A 15,550-nucleotide genomic window follows, 5' to 3' on the forward strand; every position below is an offset into this window, starting at 1 on the left:
CCCGTTCCTTACAGCTAGAACAAACGTAAGTCTCTGGACAGGCTTTTTTTTTTTTTTTACAAAGGTGACTTAGCAATATTTTCAGTCCCATCGTTCCCATGTGCTTTCTAAAGTAGTCTCATATCTAATCTTTAAGACAAAAGAACCCAAAAATAGCCACAGTACTGCACATGTTGTACCTTGTTCTCAATTTCTTTTCGTTACATTTTATTATAATAATTATGTTAAAAGTGATTTGGCATCTGAAATGCAGCCGCTGCAATCCCACGAATTAGGAGCGGTGCTTGTCGCTCCTTCGCAAAGGCAGTGTATGAATTTCAGAACAGTAGGGATTTTCGAACAATAAAGCTTCCTAATAGCATGGAACAAGAATATTGCAGAAAAATCACTTCTGGATATCAAATATTTTCTCCTTTCTAGAAAAAGTATAAAAGAAAGATTGTGTAGAGTCTATTTGATCAAAAATACTTGGCTGATCCTTCTGCAAGTGAAATGCAGTGGCAGCTTTGTTGCGCATTCACAAATACTATTCCATAAATGTGCAAATTCCTTTATTAATTACAGTTTAGTAATTACAGTTCCACTCAAAGAAAGAAGCAACTACAGCAATAGCAAGCAAGTGAGGCCTGTGCTACTGTGCAGCATAAACAGCACCCTAGAGGCTACCAGACATCATAGGTATATCCAACACCACGGTTAGTGCGTATGTGGTGAGACTGTGTCATCAGAGCTCTGGCAGCATTGCATGCACGCGCCCATAAACATTTCAAAGGTGAGCTGATGCACAAAATGGCATGAACTGTCACGGCATCACCGAGTGATGACAGTTGTTGGAGATCTCATCTTAGAAAAAGTGCCAGGAACCGCCCATAGACAACAATTGAGTTAGACCACAAGACACTTCCAAGCACTACCATCTTTACTACCCATCTAAGTGTCCAGGATGGCAGCCTTGTTTTCTACCAAATTACTCAGTGATAAAAACAAATAATACCTAAATATCCTCATTGCAACAAATATGCATCATCAAAAGCACAATTCCTTTAATAAAGCAAACCTTTTTATGCGTACTTTCCTAACCACAAAACAGCAATGTATTGCCATCTCGCAGATTTGCATGATGATGTTTGCATGGCGTATGTACATGGGACACATTTTCACTGGAGCCCAGTAGAAACACTTTCATGTTAAAAAAAAGTGAGTTATTTAAAATTTTTAATATGCATGTATGTTATGCTGTTCATAGCTGGATGTCTGCATAACTGAGGCACTTGTAAATAATAAGCAACTGCTTTCAGTTATCCAGTGCACAATGACATTGACAGTACTGAAAGAAGGGAACAGCACATCGGCAAGTGCACATGAGTGTTGTTTTAATTGAAGCAGAATGGTGTGATACTATGGCAGTGCATATTTTTTAAACGATACAGCCAAACATGATTAGACTCACCAAATAATAAAGAGCTTTGTATAAATCGAAACACCAAATTCGTAGGCTGCTTGAAACCAGAAATTCTCATTGAATGACTGTTATTCATCAGAAAATATTAATTCATCAAAAAATATTTGATCTCCAGAAGTGATCTTTTGTAACATTCTCATTCAAATCAGTTGGGAAGGTTCGCTGTTCGATTGAATAACAAGTTATTAAGCTGAATTTATATGCCTTATGCCTTTGCACTGCCTATGGTTCCTCTGCGCAGTAACCACAGCTCTCCTGCAGCCAAATTATTCAGCATATTCAAAATTTTATATATTTGCACGTCCTTATAGAACAAATCACCACGAGTATAATATACGCGAGTTCTGTTCACTCACTTCACACGGGTGAGTGGGTCCCCCAGCGTCTCCGGGAGGCGGTCCATGTCTGGGTAGTAGGACGATGGCGGCGAGATGATCTCCAGAAGCCCACTCTCAACATGCTCGCTTAGCCTGTTCACATGACACACCAGGGATGTGGAACAACATTGTGGTTAGATTTCTTTATCAGGTCTTTATTGGGCGAAGGACTACTGTACCTTGCACAAGTGGCTTAACTACATGAAGGTAAGACTAGCCCTCATGTCAGCTTGTTGTCGTGTATGCGCGTTAGTGTGTGCACGCGTACGTTCGTTCGCGTGCATTCGTGCGTGTGTATGTGTGCGCACGTGCGTGCGTATGTGCGTGTGTGTGTGTGTGTGTAATGTTTCAATAAACTTCAGTTGGAATTAGCACCATTTTTGTTGTACTTGTTCCTTTGTTTGTGTCGTGTTTATAGCGCACTTCTGAAAAAAAAAATGTTCGTTGGTGTCCCCAATGAATATAAATTTATTAGCTGAACCTTTAATTTGTTACCGCTGTGTAAGTTTCAAGCAGCTGCTGCTCTGAGTTCTTTCAAAATACTTTTTTTTCCCAAGCTTTATGACCATAGGCCACTAACAGCAACTGCAGCATTCTATTTTGTTTACTCTAGTATGTGGAGGACACTGACTGAGGCAACATTACTAGCTTTTCACGCTCTAATGTGGACATAACAAAAGTAAAATTAATAGTAATACTAGTAAGATTAAATGTCTCTAGGCTGGCAAAGTATTCTTAAACAACTCTATTTTCAGTCATTTAGCAGAAAAAGTTCATTATAACAAGACGAAAATTAACGAAGAACTTCTCTTCTTTTGAAATCAGAAAAAGTTCAATATTACAAGACAAAATTTAAGGCCAACTTCTCTTCTTTTGAATCTCGCGCCAAAACGTCGGAGCCGGTAGTCAGTGCAACTTCACAAACTTCAAACTGTTTTCTCATAGTTAGGTCGTTTTAGTCAAGGAAAAGTGCTGAAACTTGCTATGTAGAATCACTGGTTCATTCCAATTGCAATGAAGACTTTCATAACTGATGACGATTTAGTTAAACCTGAGCGGACACCATCAAAATTCATGAAGTCAGGATGAGTTTGTGCAAGAAATTCAGGATGTTGTCACTACAGTCTTTCTTGTTCCTGCGTCTTTTCTCACTTTACAAGATTCCTCACGGTAAGAGTGGCTGTTTTGCTGTTGCACAAACGTAATTTACTAATGCAAGCTTAACTTAATATTCCTGTTTGGTTTCCCTTTAAGTGTTCTGCCATGCACTATTAATCACCTTCGAGGAATCTTTCTATTTGATGATTTTCTAAAAGAATAAGATCCTTTTTAGATAGGTACAGGTAATAAATTTTCTGCCACAACAGCCAAGTGAGTAAAATAGCAACAGCAACAACCAAATGTCTACAGAAGATATACAGACTCGAAGTAAGCTGCCAAGGCAGCAGGAGGTCGATGCCCAATGTCAAATGGTTCAAGCTAACCCCGCATTGTAATGAAACATTTATTCCTGTTTTCAATGTTTGCACTAGAAATCTCAAATCGGACAGATTTTGCTGCATTCTTCTGGTCTATGAGAGCTTGCACACTAATAGGCAAAACCATGGGTGGCACAAAAATTTTTAAAAAGTAGTTAAAAAATACTTACTCCTCTTTGATTTCTTTGGATTGCTTCATGACATAACTCAGATCAGTCTGAAGGAAAGAAAAGTATACAAGTTAGAGCGACAAGAGAGTGACATCAGGGTTTTTGTCCCAACCGTGTCATGCAGAGAACATGTCCAGATACGTCAACATAACCTAACACAAGTCTTCCTGGATACTTTATTTCATGCAATGTGCAGCACTTTTTAGAGGTATTCTATAAGTACCTTGCCGTCAGCTAAAAAAATGGCTGACCTACTAAATTTGATCTTACTTATAGTCATTGTTTTTCCTAACGAAAATTTAGCATGTTCACAAAACTAATACGTCCTAGCTGATTTCCAATGTTGTTTTAACCTTATTTTTTTTAGCACTTGTGCTTATCCCTTCCATGGCCATGTTTTCTGTATGCTAAAAAAGTTTTGTCATGAAATGCCAACCATACTGCAATCACTCGCATTGTTTTAACAAAATGCCGTCATGAACTAAAAAAAATAATAGCATTAACGATTAATTTGGCACATTCCACACGTCAACGCTTGTCAATACTCAAGAACTGTGGCTCCTCCTCCTCTTATTTTATAAGCATTTAAAGACAGGATTACCAAAGGTTAAAAACGAAGTACACAGGTTAAAAACGGTTAAGGTTAAAAACGAAGTACACATGCTATCCTGCGGCCCAGAACCTGCCTCAGAGTGTTGGCGTGTCTCAGAACTTGCCTCAGGCGACGGCGTGTCGCCAACCGCTTCGCCGACCGTCGGCGCATTTTCGCAATAGCCCGACACGGATGTGGTTATAGGCCTAGGCTGCTAAGCCTAACCACCGCGGCAACCAAAGTTGCGGTATAGCGCCGAATCTACGTGGCAGCAACTTTGTTCACGGCCGTCATGTTTGTGGAAAAGCGCGCGCAGATCAGGTCCAGAAAGTTGAGCAGCGTATATTCTATATATGTGGCGTTCGAAATTTCGGTTGCCGTTAACATTGTCCTAGGGTAGGTGGCGGTGCCGCCGTGACCGATCGAATAAACGTGCATGTTTGAAACACGACGACCCTGAAAAATAAATCGGCGACTGTATGCAACATTTTAGAGCGCAGCTCTTAGGTGCCCGTTCCGGCGGCGAATGTCAGCGTTGTCCTCGGCGTAACCGAGCGAACGAGCACAGCGAAAGATGAAAGCTAACGCAGAGCGCAGCGTGAGAAGAAAAGCGTAGTGCTGCGCACGATTTGCGACGAGCGCTACGCGATGACGCCAAGTGAGGACGCCGTCTAGAGTTACCGTATTGAGCATATAGAGTAACTCTAGCGCCGTCGTCTGTTCACCGATGGCATGCGGCGAGCGCGTCCAACAATACCATATATATAGTAGAAACAAAGCACTGCATGAGCGGAGGTCTGTCTGCGGCGGCTGCTGTGAATCGCGCCCACGTGTCACCCACGCGCTGCCTCTCACCATCTCCCGATTAGCGAGGCAGTCGCGTCACACTTCGCTCCGTTTGCAACGTGCCACATGAGACTATATTGTTCGCGCCGGTCAATATATCGTGAAATGAAAACACGTATACAGCTGCGCACAAATTTCACATTAGGGAGTATGCGCTCAAATTTCACATTCGGGATTATCGTAATCATCTGTGGATTTTTTTGCTACCATAATACTTATTTGGCCATGTGCAAAAAAAAAAAAAATGTTCGAAGGCGATTCAACCTCTAGCTGATACCGATGAAAGAATAACTTCATGGCCGAGTTGGGGGAACGGGTTGTATAAAACACATAATTTATTGTGAGAGCCGTGCTGGAGCGACAATGTTTGAAGTTTGATCAACGTTGAGTTCAACTGGAGGTTGAATCATCTTCCAATTTTTTAGAGCGCATGCGTAGCGACGTCTGGCACCCTCTGCACGTTTTTTCTTCCGCTCTTCAACGTCCGCTTCGGTCAGCAAGTCGTTCTGGCGCGGCCTTGTGAATGCGAAGGCGAGTAGCGAGCGAGTGAATGCCGGTATCATTCCATGCCACCCGATGTGCCGAAACTTCCCGGGCGCGAGCGCAATGTGCTGAAGGCGGAGACACTGCGCACGATACTTTATCGCGTCAACCCTGGCGTGAGGGGAGTAGGAAGAGCATCGGACTTGAACACAACCTACGGGATAGGCCCACATTTCTAAACTGCACTATATTTATGGTCGGCCCAAGAAAAAGGCTAGAGTTAGATAGAGAGATATCCCACACGGAAAATGGCGGCAACTTGCCAAGAAAAACATTGTCTTCAAGCAAAGTTGCTTCGCTATAATCGCGTCGGGTCCCTCATTTTCGATGTTGTTATATAGATTGATCTGTAATAAAGCATGGCCAACCAAATGCCAACCAAATGTTATATGCACTTCGTTATATACTATAATTCTATGATTAGCCAATGGCGAACAAACGCACCTCCGCGATGAACACGACGATGAGAGATATCTTTCTCTCGTCAGGGCTCATGTTGTTGATCAGGTTCTGTAGCGTAGACATCAGGTAGGTCTGCACCTCTCGCTTTACAGTGGGCACGCCCAGCACCATGGTCACTGCGAGAGAGCACAGAGCGATAAGTGTGAGCACAGCATGACGAACCTTTTGGCAAAGAACACGGATGTGCAGTCGGGTAGAGAGAAAGGTAGAACGGAAATGAATGTCATCACGTGCTGGTGCCTGGTGTCCTTGAAGTCTGACAACATTCAGGAGCTGAACTGTAAAAAGGCGGTCCGATCATCTTCACGTTCAACCGTTGTTCTTTCGAGTACAAGAAATGACTCACCCCCGAGTTTTGCAGATACATGTCCCCTTTAAGTACTGTGTACCAGCTGTACTCTCCAGTAAACAACTCAAAAGCAGCAGTGATGAAAATAATGATGCCACGAAACGTGTAGCAAACTCACTGAAGCACTTGCGATTGAAGCTGCTCTGCCAGATTAATTAATATGTGAGAACCGCATTAGATGTCATGAAACATGTCACATACACGTTGAGGCACTCTTGATTCAAGCTGTACGTGCTGCCAGATTAATAAATTTGTGCGAAAAGTAGGCGTGCGCCCCGTCCCCCAACCACTTCCCTTTTCCCGTGCTATGCACCCTGGGACGTTTCGCAGACATTCAACTTGAAATGCAAATCCACCATAAAATATTATATAATATTTATCACTTAGTCAATAACATCTTATCACACTCCCACATTGTAATGCGCTATGCTGTCGTGGAATGTGTTTTTGTCCACAACTTATTTTAACCATACACTCATAGTGGATGGTACAAAGAAACGATATTCATGGCTTTTATACAAGAAAAGCCGCAATGTGTTGATCGTCCCGCAGTTATAAATGTGTAGGTTTCCTTTCATAACTCTCCTTCTAGCATAGACACCACTTGAAACGTTACGTCTTCATAGAAATACGAAAACAACTTCCACAAAAAGTTAGGAAGTATCGTAATCGTCGGTGAATTTTTTTCCTCACAGTATCAGCCCAACACGTGACCTCCGAGACTCAGCACATTGGCCGAGGATGTTTGGCTCCCGGAAGTTTTTAATCGATGGCGCATTTGTTCGGCCGCCCTGCCGTAGCTACAGTGAACTGCACCGTAGCTCTTCCTGCAGAGCGGCAGCACTAAAACGTATATACCACGCGCTCTGACGTGACGATCATGCGTTGGACCGATACGTTTCGCTTGAATCGTGTTGCGAAATGTTCTCTCCTAAATCTTCCCTTCCTCCATGCGTGTACGTAATAGAATGCTCAATTATTGTAGGGCATTGGCTTATTCATTGCGATTCAGTGAAAATCGAATAAAAAATACAAATTGCTCTTGTAAAACACTTACTTCAAAGTAATATTTAGCAAAAAGAAAAGTGAAGAAAACCAGCAGGCGGTCCCCTGTGGTGTGCCTGAAGAGCAGCGTTGTTATTTGCTCCCCGTTCACGCCGCACGAGTGATTTCACAAGGAAGCAGCGCACGTCCAGACACTGAAAACCGCGCGCACGAACGTATCAACGGCTCACTTGCCTGCCGCGCCATGCGACATCACAGGCGCGATACCGCAAGCGAAATGGCAACACGGGTGAAGCGGGCACTCGACTGAACCGAAGGTGTACCTCCGGTTCGTCCCCTGGAGATCTTGACCGCGGGTCTGACGGCGTCCGGGCCCGCCGTCAGGTGCGGCAAGAAGTTGTAGATGGCCGGCAGCTGCAGGTCGAGGGGCGTGCCGTCGCCCAGGCTCCCGTTGCGCGGCACCAGGTGCTGCTGCAGCGCCAGCACGTCCTCCCAGCGCTGGTGGTTCAGCATCTCGGCGTGCCGCAGTCGCTCCTGCAGCTCGGCGATGCGCTGCACCAACGCAGACTCCTCGGACATGTCTGTACAAACAAAAAGAGTTTTGCGTCTCGTTAGCTCTCCGATGCTATTGGTCGCTTGCAGTGTAAATAACAGGCGCGCTTGCGCCTTGCACTGCTTCTATCAGTTAACTGTGTTGAACGGGCGACACTCACTTTGTGTACACTTTATATAGTAGATGATGGACATGCTCTAAGGTGAAAGCGAAAGAGAGGAAGAGAGAAAAAGTTACAGATAGGCAGGGAGCTCGTTAACCAGACGTACAGTAATCCGCCGCGGTAGCCCAGGGGCTATGGCATTGCGCTGATGAGCTCGAGGTGGCGGGTTCGATTCCGGCTGCTGCGGCGGCATTTCTATGGGAGCGAAATGGAAAAACGCTCTTGTACTTAGATTCATGTGCACGTTAAAGAACCCCAGGTGGTCAAAATTAATTCGGAGTACCCCACTACGGCGTGCCTTAAGATCAGGTCGTGGTTTTACGAAGAAAAACCCCCAGGAGAAAAATGACGTATAGTTATGGCTGGCTACCCGGCACGGTATAGGAAGGGGATATGAAAAGAAGGAGAGAGGGGCACACAGAAGGTAAAGCACTAACACACACCAGCGATGGAAAGGGTTTAGCCGGCAGCGTTCTCGAAGTGAATGTCCTATAGTGTCAGAAGCGGGCGACCATATAGTTGACCATGACTCGCCTTTTAAGTACATCAGGCACCTCCAGAAGTTCATGTGAGGCAGGCGAATCCCGATTGTGTCCAGCAGGAAGACATACATATAGTATAAGTGCTAAGTGTCTCCTATGATTGTGCACGTGTTCCTCTCAGGCACTGAGTTGGGCACAATCGGGACTCACATGTTGAATTTCTGGTGGCGCCTTAAAGTGCCAGTCAGGTTTAACTAGTCACCAGCCTCTCATACGACAAACGCAGGTCACAGTGAAACTTCATCACCGCTACAGAAATGGATAGAGAGTAAGTGATGAGATTCAACGTTCTTGCGAAGACTATCTTTATTTCAGCTTAATTTAGTTATATTGAGTGGTGTCCTTGTCGAAAAGTTTCGAAGCCGTCGGGTGACTGACGATGTATATCACCTGGCCCTGTTGCAGGGCTCCTGCGACACGCCAGGGTTTGCGAATCTCAGGGGAGTACGCGAGCAGCAGTGCCACTCACCTCTCTTCCGCAACGAAAGTTTTGCAAGGAGACCAGTACACTCGAAAGCTTTGTAGCTTTTCACGAAAACAAGTACGGCCACAACCCCTAACGCCACTTTTTACGCATACAGCGACCAGACTAGGCTCTTCGTACGCACGTGACAGTCGGCGCCCTCGGATTCCTCAAATTTTATTTCACGAACAAGCTATTGATTGATTTGGTTTAACGCCCCAAAGCAACACTCGAGCTATGAGAAGCGACATAGTTTCTCATATAGGCTCCGGATTAATTTTGCCCACCTGTGTTTCTTATACATTTAAGTACATAAGAGTTTCTGTATTTCGCCCCCATAAAAATGCAGCCGTCGCTGCTGGTAATCCAACCTGCGAGTTCGTGCTCGGCAAGAAAACGCCATAACCGCTACGCCACCGCGGCCCGTGTCAAGTATACACGCTATGTAATTCCTCAGGCACGAGCCCGAAGGCTGAAGTGTAATATAAGCGCCCGGATAAGATTAATGTTGACAGCCAGCCAATACAACACGCGACGCGAGGCCAGCGAGGGCGAAAGGAAGCAGCATCAACAACGAACTTGTCACACGGCACATACACGTCCAACAAGAGCGCAGCGCGGTTCGAAACGAAAATAGCGGCGGTTCTCGAAAGCTGCACGGGCCAACGATCGACGAAGGGTGCGAGATCGTGCACTAAGCCAGGCACGCGCGACAATCTCATCGACCGCAAGCTCGCATTGCGACGTGCATCGCCGCCGCACAGGCGCCGCAATGATCGCGCATTCGCCTCCGGCGCGCGCGACAAATCGTTAAGAGGGGAGAACCATTAAGAAGAGCGGGCTGCCGGCTACGGCTTTAAGCGGCCGCCCGTACTATACCCACTATCGACAACGCAGTTATCCAGAGAGGCAGAAAAGGGGGGGGGCACAAAGTAAACGCGGGAAAAGAAATAAAAAAGCGAATTGAGCGCCGTATAGAATACTATGCGCTACAGTGCGCGCGCTAAGTGAGACGTGCCACATGAACGCGCGCGCACGCGTGCGAGCGCAACAGCGGAAGATTTGCGGCGAGGCTGGCAGCGCGACGATCAATGGCGAGTGAAATGTCGGGACAAAAAAAAAAAAAGGAATAAAAAAATAGGAAGCGCCGAGATAAACAAAAGGCCGCGACGCGCAACGACCCGCGAGCTGCCCTTCACGCCTGGCTCGCCGCGGTGCGCGGGCGTACACAGTAGCAAGCACCGCCGAGCGCGCTCGGCCAATAAATGCGATTGAAGCGCGCGCCGCTGGTTTTCCGCGCCGGTCGGCTCTCCCACCTTGCTCGCAGGAGGAGCGGGAGATGCCGCTTGCGGAGCACGTCCTCGGTATCGCGCGCTTGCGCGGGACGCGAGCTGCAAGACGATCGAGGGGGCAAGCGCCCACGCCGGCCACGCACGGAGCGAGCGCGCGGCGATATAGAGTTTACTGGAGGCGGCTATCTAAGCCGGAAATAGTATATAGCGACGAGAACTTGTTAGACTACGGCTCACCCTGCAGCCGCACTGCACACTTATGTCGCAAAAAACGACGCCGATTCGCGCCTCGCGCGATTTGCCCACAGGCGTGTCGACGTCACGTGCTACAGATTCCGCGACAAAAACCAAATGAGCTTTTGCGGGAATCTGGTGACGGAAGTTTCACGAAAGGGAAACTTGGCTTTCGACCGAATGTGTTGCGCGCAGCTAGAAAGGCAACACATACCCGTACCTCAGAAGCAAAGCTTAGTAGTTATTAACTAACTTGTGCGCAACTTAGCAATTCACTAGGCTATTCGGTGTTTCAGCGCGCGACTTACCGATTAATGCGCCCCATAGGCCTGTCACTGGCTATCCTGGCAACCTCAAGTGGCAGCAGCGACTGCCCTGAAAATGTACTGCCAGTTGCGTTCCCCGGACTATAGTAGGAATTTTTGTTCGTTTGCGAAACTTTTTTCGGAGGAACCTGCATGGTTACTTTATATTTAAATTATCTGGATGCTGCTTCTGCTATAGCTACGACGCCGCACCATGAAGCTGTTTGAAACGGCGACAGTCGATCTCGATTTTGTTGCTTCATCGTAGCCGCAGCCACGAAATCAGGTCGAGCGACAATTACCGCCCAACCATGAAACGAAAAACAGTCCCAACAATACCATCGTACACTGCGTCCAAAATAAGGCCGTACTGAAGACGTTGCATTTACCGACTGACATTTTTGGAACACGATTGCCATAGAAAATAGCTGTTGTATCTTATATGAGAAATAGTGGCGACAAATGTCTCGGCGCAGTGCGCAACCTACGCAAGCAGTCTCGTGCGTTTCGTGCTCCGAAAACTGATGCTGGCGGCTGAACGTGGGTGTCGTGATTACACATCACGACTTCTCGTTCGCTAACAGGCGCGTTGACGTAACTTGCTGCACAAGTTGCGACAGTCAGGGCCACGGCAAGAGCTTAGATTTACTACGAAACAAAATGGATGAGAGCGAGCTTGGTAAGGAAGCCAATTTCTTTTCCTCATTGCAACCACCGCAAGCCATTACAGAAAAAAAAAAAAAAAAAAAAAGAACGTGCACATTCTGCAACGATCAGGTCGCTTGAAAGATGGACGCCTTCGACATTACAAAATTTCGTTGGTATATCCGCAGCACCGACTTTTGCACAAACAGGCTGCGGCGAAATCCCGCGACACTGTCGGGAAAGTTGGAAACGGCAGAACTTTGGTGCACTTATTTCGGCGAGTAAATAAAACCGCGGGGCTCGTGACTCATCAGGAAGACTTAATTGTTAAACGTCCACGGTTGTAGCGAAATATAACTCAAAGTTGGTCTCCGTGCTTCCCATATAGACATACTAGAGAAAAAAGAAGGCTCTACTGAAAGCATTTGCGACCCCATAGCGTAGTAATTGCCAATTGGACCGCTTATACGGAAGTGTTTCAGCGAAAACTTTCTAAATTTTTTAAAGGTTGCCTGTGGCAGGTAACACAATGCTAGTTGATGAGCTGGTCTACTCGAAAAGGCGGACATTACTTGCATAAAACACTGAAATGCATAATCGACTATATAACAAAAATTACTAAGTTTTTAGCTAATTACCTTATGGCCCATACTGCAATTTACAAATTCTAGCCGTGGAGATGGCAAGGAGGAGCTGCTCGGAACGAATTCTCAGGATGACACCAGTTTCGAGATATTAATTCCCGAACTTTGCGGAGAAACGCATTGGCGTTCCAGTAACTTAACAAAACGTCGTTTTATGTCTGGAAGCACAAAAGTAACTGGAACGCCAATGCATCTCTCCACAAAGTTCGGGAATTAATATCGCGAAACTGGTGTCATCCTGAGAATTCATTCCAAGTGGATCCGCCTTGCGAACTCCACGACTACAATTAGTAAATTGCGATATGGGCTAATTAGTTTAAAACTTAATTTTTATTTAGTCGATTATGCATTTCAATTTTTCGTGCGAGTATTGTCCACCTCTTCAAGTAAACCGGCTCATGAACTATAATTTTGCTATTTGCCACAGGCAACCTTTAAAATTTTTGAAAGCGTTTGCTGAATCACCATGTACTCGATAGCGCACATGTAATCCGTCTCGATCGAACAGCTATCTGAAAGAAAATTAAGAATAATTTAATCTACGCATTTTGTCGATAAAGGCCCGAGTTGATCAGGACTGTCAAAGCAAGCCAAATGAACCGAGATAAGAAATAAAAGGTCCCCCTTAAAGTTCTTTAGTTGCTGGATCTGGGGATCGTAATAATCTACTCGAACCACTTTCTGCAAAAAACAGAATGTCAATATCGAGGAAAATTAAGCCGGCAGCTGCAGGAAAAAAAAAAATGGCCTTGCAAAAATCGCGTTCATCATACAGACTTCGTCAATTCTCAACTAAGTACACCTAGGTTATATATAAAGGCCTTGTTGTCAGGGGAGTTTATTGTGTCATTTGCTAAACATTATCAGTACCTGTACCGTGCACGTCTAATCATTTCCCCGTGATTGGGATTTTCTTTTTTTTTTCGGATAAGGTCGAGGTAATAATGTTTACACGTATGTCATCCATGAGCCGGTGACATTAATCAAGAAAGAATGACTCTTTTGAAATGAATGTTTGGTCTTTCGAGAATAAAAAGTGGAACGCATGCCATCCAGTAACACTTTTTTAAATATTATTCTGTACATATATTTAATACATAATATAAGCATACAGTTTCCGGAATAAACTCAGTTGGAAGTTCGCAATTTGGTGCTGTAGACTGTTTGTATGACCTCGGTTATTTTTGTTGTTGTTTCATTTAGTATGTTTTCCCGCGTCATTGCGTCTGTTATTGAGCGGTTGCCTTGCCTGACATTTCACAGAGCGTAGTAAATGAGTGGCTCGTTCGGAAAACAAGAATTGCTTCAGCCCGAACGTTGCTGTTGCTGCGTGGAATACGGGGCGCGCCTGCTTACAGATACCCGCAATGCATCCGCCTATAGATTACATCCGGCGTCGGCCCGGATGCCATTTGGGACAGCGGTTATGGCTAAACTAGGCCAACGCCACCCCTGTCGGGGCAGAAGCTCATGCTGTCGTAAAAGAAAGCCACCACGCTTACGGACCGTTTGAAGCGTCTATTTTTCAGAAAATCCACGCACCGTTCAGTTTCCAAACGCAATGTTGTCGGCTATTACTGTTTAGCAGATGAACGTACAACTTTTTTTTTTGTCTTTATTAGCGCCGAGATGAACAAACATGTTATACCTCAGCAGACTTTTTTTTAAACAATAGGCTCGCAATACCACAAGCACTTATCTCAGTCTAATTTACACAATAATGATTAAGGCATATTGCAAAACAGAAATCCACACACAACGAGAATTTCATATACAGTTTAGACAAAGACAAACGAGACCAATGAGATTGCAATTGATCAAGTGGAAAGCAGAACACGTCGCGAAAAAATAGCAAGAAACCGCGCAATATGCATGGTTTAAGCTCGAGGTTTAATAACTCAATTTGAATCAAACGCCGAAGTTCGGAAAGCTGACGTCGATAATGAAATATCGCAGAAAATATTTTAATACTCTTAAGAGTGTAAAAACAAAGATCAAGAAAAAAAAAAGCTCACTTATCTCACTGACCTCGTTCAGAACACGCGTTGCCGGCCACTTACAAGTTCACAAACGAAGGCGAGGGATTGACATCACCCGGCAGGAAGTTATCAGCAAATGAAGAGCGCAATCACAATATCTACAATTACCGCCCGGTGTACGCACGTGGCAATAGTATTTTTTTTTTTTGGGGGGGGGGGGGGGGGGGGGGGGTAGTGTTCATTGACTTACTAATTAAACACAGAGTGTTCCATACACAACTTTAGTGAAACAAACGACCAGACGACAGCGCAAAAAGCAAAAAAGTACGACAAGCTAGCTTCAGTGCAACAAAGACAAAGATAACATAAAACACGACTCCTATTTCTACATTTCCCCACTAAACAACTACCCTTGGGAACCAACGTGCGACAAGAATGGCCAAGTATCTGACTGAGTCGTTGTGCCACCTAAGGATTCCAGCACGCAATAATACAGGGTGTTCATTTTTTTTTAATCTTTAGCGAATTTTTAGAAATCGCCTGTGGCAGGTAGCATAATTCTGATCATTGAGCTGGGTTATTCGATGAGGCGGACATTAGTAGCACGAGAAATCGAAAAGCACATTCAACAAATAACAGAAATTGACTAATGAACTTCTTAGTTATTAATTACTTTACCACACATATTGCAATTTACGAATTGTAGCCGGTGAGCTTGTCAGGGGTATCCACTTGGAATGAATTTCCTGAATGACACCAGTTTGGAGATATGCGCCATCAAACTCGCCGTAAAAATGCACTGTTGTTCCGCTTATTTTTTTACCAAAACACTGTTTTGTACATTGAAGCACAACAGTAACTGGAACGCCCATTTACTTCGTCCCACACTTTGGGAAATAATATCTCGAAACTGGTTTCATCCTGGAAATTCATTTGAAGTGGATGCGTCTTGCAAACTCACCGGCTTCAATTCGTAAATTGCAATATGTGTCGTAAAGTAATTAACTAAAAAGTTCATTAGTCAATGTTTGTTAATTAGTTGAATGCGTGTTTCGATTTCTTGTGCTACTAATATCCGCCTCTTCGAATGACCCAGCTCAACGATAAGAATTATGCTATCTGCCACAGTCGATTTTTTAAAATTCCGTAAAGCTTAATTTTGAACACCCGGTATATTGAAAATTATGTTGTCACCGCGGTACACGATCGTAAATGAAAATTCGAAATCGAATACTCGATTTGCGTTCTAAATCCATAATATTGCACATAAAAAGGAAACGTTGAATTTGAGCTCAAACAGCCATTCTTGCAATCGTGTCAGCCGAAATTTAACTCACTGCCATTGTCAATGCAATGCTCGCGTTGAAAAATCCCCTTCCTGAAACTTCTGCTTTATGGTATGGTAAAACTTTATTATTGTCCGTCGGAACGCGCGTCAGCACTTCT

General features: G+C 44.8%; 1 protein-coding gene across 4 annotated transcripts in view; it reads right to left on the reverse strand.

The window, feature by feature from the left end:
• Positions 1-15,550, reverse strand: part of LOC119449595 (alpha-1,3-mannosyl-glycoprotein 4-beta-N-acetylglucosaminyltransferase B-like) — a 173,983-nt gene that overhangs the window by 23,619 nt on the left and 134,814 nt on the right. For 3 of the 4 annotated variants that reach the window (XM_049665327.1, XM_037712807.2, XM_037712808.2), the window contains 4 exons: positions 7,608-7,865; positions 5,913-6,046; positions 3,488-3,534; positions 1,819-1,932 (listed from right to left, as the gene is read on the reverse strand). In XM_049665327.1, coding sequence (XP_049521284.1) covers positions 1,819-1,932; positions 3,488-3,534; positions 5,913-6,046; positions 7,608-7,863 — 551 coding nt within the window. In that variant the 5' untranslated portion in view covers positions 7,864-7,865. Of the gene's footprint in view, positions 1-1,818; positions 1,933-3,487; positions 3,535-5,912; positions 6,047-7,607; positions 7,866-7,997; positions 8,047-15,550 lie in introns of those variants that run through there. The other variant, XM_049665326.1, reaches the window with a different exon arrangement.

Source organism: Dermacentor silvarum, chromosome 4 (assembly GCF_013339745.2).
Source record: "Dermacentor silvarum isolate Dsil-2018 chromosome 4, BIME_Dsil_1.4, whole genome shotgun sequence".
NCBI classification, from domain to species: Eukaryota; Metazoa; Arthropoda; class Arachnida; order Ixodida; family Ixodidae; genus Dermacentor; species Dermacentor silvarum.